The sequence below is a fragment of the Hirundo rustica genome, chromosome 5 (genome assembly GCF_015227805.2).
Source record: "Hirundo rustica isolate bHirRus1 chromosome 5, bHirRus1.pri.v3, whole genome shotgun sequence".
NCBI lineage: Eukaryota > Metazoa > Chordata > Aves > Passeriformes > Hirundinidae > Hirundo > Hirundo rustica.
Genome location: NC_053454.1, coordinates 38,919,931 through 38,926,575, shown reverse-complemented (window position 1 = coordinate 38,926,575; position 6,645 = coordinate 38,919,931). Strand labels below are relative to the sequence as shown.

The 6,645-nt window shown below is 41.9% G+C and overlaps 1 protein-coding gene across 6 annotated transcripts in view; it reads left to right on the top strand.

Moving 5' to 3' along the window:
• Positions 1-273: 273 nt before the first annotated feature.
• INTS10 (integrator complex subunit 10) overlaps positions 274-6,645 on the top strand; it is a 23,794-nt gene continuing 17,422 nt past the window's right edge. For all 6 annotated transcript variants that reach the window (XR_005700780.1, XM_040063997.1, XM_040063995.2 and 3 more), the window contains exons 1-8: positions 274-426; positions 1,314-1,381; positions 2,066-2,169; positions 3,121-3,260; positions 3,760-3,841; positions 4,149-4,289; positions 4,707-4,878; positions 5,331-5,500. Coding sequence is in view for 5 of the 6 variants with exons in the window: in XM_040063997.1 (XP_039919931.1) it covers positions 298-426; positions 1,314-1,381; positions 2,066-2,169; positions 3,121-3,260; positions 3,760-3,841; positions 4,149-4,289; positions 4,707-4,878; positions 5,331-5,500 (1,006 nt within the window). In the remaining variant the exon portion in view is untranslated. The remainder of the gene's footprint in view (positions 427-1,313; positions 1,382-2,065; positions 2,170-3,120; positions 3,261-3,759; positions 3,842-4,148; positions 4,290-4,706; positions 4,879-5,330; positions 5,501-6,645) is intronic.

The window sequence follows — 6,645 nt, the reverse complement described above, 5'->3', positions numbered from 1 at the left end:
GCGGACTGTAAGAACTTTACAGAAGCACCAGCCAAGGCAGCCGTGCCTTGGACTTTCAGGGCGGACTTTGACTCGCAGCAACACCAGCCTCAGCGCTGCCCTGCGGCTCATACAGATCAGTATTTAACTCGGTCCGGCGCAGCAGCCGAGCGATCCCGTCCCGCTCCCGAGCCCGCTCCTCGGCGCCGCCCCGCGCCCGGCCGCGGCGGAAGCGCGGCGGGGCCCGGCTCGGCCGGCGCTGTGGCGCATGCGCGCCGCCCGGCGGCCGGGGCGGAGCCGGGCCGCGCCGGGCGCAAGATGTCGGCGCAGGGGGACTGCGAGTTCCTGGTGAAGCGGGCCCGGGAGCTGGTGCCAGGGGACCTGTGGGCGGCCAAGGCCTGGCTCATCACGGCGCGGAGCCTCTACCCCGCCGACTTCAACATTCAAGTGAGCGCCGCCGCTGTCGCACACGCTCGGTTCCGGGGTGCCCGCGCCCCTCCCCCGCGCGGCCTCGCTGCGGCCCTGCCTGACTGACAGGCAGCTCGGCCAATGGGGGCGGGGGGCGGGGCCGCTGCGCGCGGCGTTGACTTCGCGGTTAGGAAACAAAACCCTTTATTACTTCTACTATTAGTTGAAGTACCTCTCCTGATTATGGCTTTTGTGGCAGCTTGGGGGCTTTGCATTGCGTCTGGCGGGGTGCTAACCCTGGTCAAAGAACTCTTTGAATTCCGCGTTTTCAGTTTGTGTAAAATTTAAACCAGCCTGTTCGCGGAGCCAAGGAGTGTTAAGGGTTGGAAGGGGCTTTAAAGATGATCTAGTCCAGCCTCACTTCCATGGGCAGGGCCACCTCCCCTTAGGCTAGGTTGCTCCAAGCTCTATCCAGCATGGGCTTGAACACTTCCAGAGCTAGGGCACACACAGCTTCTCCAGACAGCCTGTTACTGTGTCTCACCACTCTCACACTAGAGAATTTCTTCATGATATATCATCTTCATGATATATCACCTCTTCAGTTTGTACCCATTACTGCTTGTCCTAGCACGTCCTGATGAAGAGTCCTTCTCTGACTTCTCTGTTGGCCTCGTGTAGATACTAGAAGGTTGTTAGTGTTAATAATATTACGTATCTTGTCATGCATAATTTTATGCCTAAATTAATGTGTGATTAAATAGTGTAAATACACCTTCTAATTTCTCTAGGAAGTGTTGCAGTCCTTTAATTTTCTGTTATGCAGGCTGCTGTGGCAAATCGAGGGCAGATTTTTAGAGTGGAAGGACTAATGTGATTGATGAGTGTGTTTGGGAAAGCTGATGTTCTGTTCTTGCGTCCTGCAGTATGAGATGTACACTATTGAGAGGAATGCCGAAAGGACAGCATCTGCAGGCAGGCTGCTGTATGACATGTAAGTAATCAGACTGGAACTCTACCTTTATCCCAGGTGCTCCATTCATGGAATCAGCTTGGGAAAGAACTCTGAGATGATTGAGTCCAGACTAAACACCACCTTATCAAGCAGACCATGGCACCAGGTGCTACATCTGCTCTTCGCTTAAACACCTTGGGGAGGGTGACTTCACCACCTCCCTGGGCAGCCCACTCCAGTTCTAATCACCATTTCTGAGAAGAAATTCCTCCTAATGTCCAACCTAAACCTCCCCCAGTGCATCTTGTGTCCTTGTCCTCTTGTCCTGTCACTGATTACCTGGGAGAAGAGACTGACCCTCTCACCTGGCTACACCCTCCTTTCAGGGTCTTGTAGAGAGTTATAAGGTCACTCTTGAGACTCCTTTTTTCTAGTGTAAACAACACCAGCTCCCTCAGCCACTCCTCACAGGACTTGTGCTCTAGACCCTTCATTGCCCTTCTCTGGACAAATAAGTGTAGGGATTTCCAAAAATATAAACTTAATGTTTTTGAAAATCCATGTGGATAAATTAAGCACAAAAGATGTAATTAGTTAGGAATAAACTGTAAAAAGGAAGATTTTATTTTCTGGTTTGCCCAAACACATACTTTTGTGGGGAGGTTTTGTCTTTGAGACAGGTTTTGACATCACTGTGCGTTCCTTGCCTAAACTTTGTTGCAGGTTTGTGAGTTTTCCTGACCAACCTGCTGTATGGAGGGAGATCAGTGTTATAACATCAGCATTAAGGAATGACTCCCAGGACAAGCAGACACAGTTTTTAAGAGGTGAGGATTCTATCCTGAAGTAATCTAAAATAAGCCCTCTGATTTATCTAGTTTGGCAAGTGAATTGTCAGTTTTTCTAACTTTGCCTGTGGACTGTAGGGTTTGGTTTTCTACCTCAGTTCAGCCTTAGAGGGTTCATTTGGTGTGTTGGGCTTAGGAAGGCAAAGGGACGTGACAAGCTGATTCCCATTGCTTTGTCTCTGATATTGGTAGGCTTATTCTGCCAGAAGAGGAAGCACATAGAAGAGCAATTGAATGGGAAGTAAGTGGAATGGGGCTTAAAAATCATCATTCCGCAGATTGCAGAGAACAGTGTATGATTGTAAAAATGGGGTGTATTCTTATTTATGTAGTGAGGGATATAAAAATGAATGGTGTCCAGAAGGGCTTGGCATTCACTGCTGGCAGCCACAGGCAGTTTTGAAAGCAGGGTTTACCCCTGACAAACCATAATCTGCTGTTTGAATACATGATTCAGAAGCTCTAAGAATATTCCAGTTAAGAAAATATTTGATTTTTCACGGGTTTTATGTGTTTATTTTTCATAGTGAATACATAAAACGTACAGGGAAAATATGTGAGTTTATTTTTAGTGTCTCAATGGATGTTTAAAGTTAAAAAACCCTACATTTTAGTAATGAAAGTATTAATTGTAGGAGAATATAAGTCAAGAAATAAATGAACAGTTTATGAAAGCATCATGAAATGTCAAATACTTAAGTATTAGGATTTTGCGTATTCTACTTACTAGCAATCTTACTAGTCAATTCAAGTTCCTTGCACCCAAATAAACTATTAGAGATAAATATTTATTTTATCTTCTCTAAAGAAACAGACTTGTTTTTTTCAGGTATGTGTATTAAAAGCAGAAAAAGCATATGGGATGTCTTTTATTCTTTGTCAGTCATCTTTATGATTCAGACACAAGTTAAATGCTTTCTCTTTTTTAAGGATTATTTGAGACCCTTCCTGGTCGGGTCCAGTGTGAAATGCTCCTGAAAGCAACAGAGCAGTGCTTTAACACATTGGAAAGGGCAGAAATGCTCCTTCTGCTTCTGCGGCGTTTCCCAGAGACTGTGGTGCAACATGGGGTAAGAGAAGAGAAACTCAAAGTAATTATTCAGGATATTGGCACTCAATTTTTTGAGACTTTCCTGAAATGTGTTTTCCTTTGCCTTGATGGGAGGGTAAGTCTTTTTATTCATGCTTAATTGTGGCTAATCGTTCAGACTGCTGTATCTTGAGCTTGCCACCAGGAAGGGATTGGGCAGAATACAAATGGAAGCAAATAAAACAATCCCTTGTTTCATAAATGAAAGATTATCAGTCATATATTGCTTTCATCTGTCTGTGCATGTCTTTACTGACACAGTTTCATGCACAGTTTTTTTCTTGGTCTTGTTTTGCTATCTTCTGACATTGCTTTTCACCTGCTCTTAAGTGTGCACAGTTTAACTGTATATTTGGTGACTTGCACATGCTGTTACCATAGAATTGTTACTGGATTACTGTTCAACCCCACTGCATTGCAGTTCAAAAAGTTTCTAAAAACACTGGTCCAGTGTTTGATTTTCACCTCTGCTCACACAGGTAGGCCTTGGAGAAACATTATTAGACGCTGAAAGTATTGAAGACCAAGAATCTCCAGTGAATTGTTTCAGGAAATTATTTGGTAAGAAAATACTAATGTTCTTGTTTTACTATGGAACTTTTTAGTAAGACAAGGTGCTGAGGTCAGTCAACATTTTTCATGATACTATGATTAGAAAACCACTTTAGGCAGAAGAGGCTTGGACCATGTCAAGCCAGGCTGACCATAGGATACAAATTGGTCCTAGAGCCTTCATGTGAGTTTTTTTTCTGGTGTATGGTCAGCCAGAGGTGAAGTCTCCCACTGCTGATTGAGAAACCTTACTTAGGAGAAATAGAACAAAAAACCCCGCAAACCTAAAGGATTTTTTGTTTGTTTTTTATTTTAGTTTGTGATGTTCTTCCTCTGATAATTAACAACCCTGATGTACGACTTCCTGCCAGCTTGTTATATAAATATCTGAATAAAGCAGCAGAATTTTATATTAATTACGTAACTAGATCTACACAGACAGAAAGTCAATATCAAGGTAAGAATACTTTTACAAAATCAAGCTTTCTTAGAATGTGTCTTAGTGTCACTGATGTCCATAAATAAAAATGCATTGTTTTTATGTAATGTATCCCATAGACAAGGATTAATAGTAGTATTTAGTGTTTCTTAGCTCTTTGATTGCAGAATACCAAAATGGTGCTTCAGCTACTTAGTCATTATATTCACGATGCGTCAGCACATGAGAGGTGGGACAGAATGTTCAAGATGTCCTTGTCCAGCCTATCAGCTCTCTTGTACAAAGAGGCAGAAATGCCTGCTGCTCCTTGTTAGCCTTCTGTGTAAAGAATGGTTATCCTGAAAGCTCCAACATAATTTTTACACGTCGTCTTCTTGAAAGTGGATCAGTTTGTTTGATTTTGTTATGAAGAGAAAAATGTGCTGGTTTTCCTAGGTTCACAAGATTCCTCTGATATTATGTCTCCAAGCAAGCGCAGCTCTCAGAAATATGTAATCGATGGTCTCACAGAGAAATCTTCCCAGATTACAGATCCCTGGGACAGGCTGTTTAAAATACTGTCTGTGGTGGGAATGAGGTGTGAGTGGCAAATGGATAAGGGAAGAAGGTAAGAAAGCTCTGCTTTGCTGGGTTATTTCCCCTCATGGAAAACTTACCTTTTTAATTCTTAATAAGAACAATTCTCATTGAAGAGCAATTTTAACACGAGAACATTTAGTGTAAATTCACAGCAGCTTTTCTTTGAAGACTGTACAAGTAAAGCAAAACGTGGCTCTAGAGATCACTTTCAAATATGTCTCTAAAATCAACTTTTGATGATGAAATTCCTGCATAAGTACTGTAGTGCTGTGGGGTAACCTTCCCTATGTGCCTCAGTAAAGAGAAACATGGCAAATGTTTTGTGAAATTTCACTAGCATATATTCCCAGCCTCCACTGACTTGATGCTGGGGTGTATCCTCAGCAGAAACATTGATTTTTCATATTCACTATGCATTCTTTTCTTTAGTTGCAGAGTCTGTGTAACATCCTGAACTCTTGTTATCTCTCTTCTCCTCAGAAGTTACGGTGACATTTTGCATCGAATGAAAGATCTCTGCAGATACATCAGTAACTTTGATAGTGAAGCCCACATTAAATATAAGAATCAAGTAGTGTATTCCACAATGTTGGTCTTCTTTAAAAACGCTTTTCAGTATGTCAGCAACATCCAGCCATCACTCTTTCAAGGTTAGTTTCTAATGTTTCCACTTCTGTAATGAGCCCTTTGTGATTTCAGTGCTAATATCTTAAAGATATTTTCTCATTAGTCTTTTGAAACTGTCATCTCACAAAGCAACATTTGCATGTTGTTATAATCCTCTCAAGCTAATCTTACCAACAGTAGTTCCTAACAACTGTGTAGTGGATCAGACCAAAGATCAGTCTATCTTAGCACTTTGGTTTCAGCCTTGGCCTGCAGCAGTTGATTGTCCAGCAAAGAACAAAGTAGCAGAGCAGATGTTATGGGAAACATCCCTAGGGTTGATTCAGACTCTTCCATGAGCATCGTGTTTGTTTCACTTCCTCCTCCAATTTTGTTTCTTTGGAGCTGACGTTTTCCTGCTCTCCTTCAGTCAAAATAAGTGAAGATATTTTTGCATTGGGAGCACAAAACAAATTGGTAATTAAGCAAAAAAAAGCTGAATAAGAAAAGATTTCCTGATACTCCCAAGCTTCCAGCTTGTCTTTCTTTATATAGTTTAAGCATAATCTTTGAGGTGTGTTTTGCACATTACTCCTAATTTGTAATTAATTTGTAAATTGGATGTTTAACGTATGTGTTACTCGTGCATTTTCCTACCCACTCGCATCTGCGTTTGGGACATACCAGATTGTTTGGAACACCTTGGCTTGCTTCTTTTCGGATTGATCGGACTTCTCAGGAGTGGCCCAGAAGCTGAAGAAAGTTTTTTAAGCTCCATTTTGTTTGGAACTTACTGAAATAAACAGCATCACAAAGAGGGACTTTCACCTCTTAATAATGTGATAAGAAATTCCTTGCAACCATAACAGTTGTCACCATTGGTAATTAGTACTTACTAGTACTATGATTATTGATTTATGTTAAATTGACAATTGTAATTCTGTGTGTTGTAGTCATAAGTTTCATCACATTTTTCTGCATGGAGCAAATGATCATTTGAGTAAGGAAGAAGTCAGTACAAATGGTGGATTTTAAACAACTCTACAAAGTGTTGGATGATCAGTTGAACAATGTCAGTAGATAGCTAAGCTCTGAGGACAAATGGCATTGCAGCTTGTATGCAAAGAACATAGAGTCACTTTAACAAATACTAATTAACTGAGTCAAATTTTTTGTTCTGTCCAGAGGA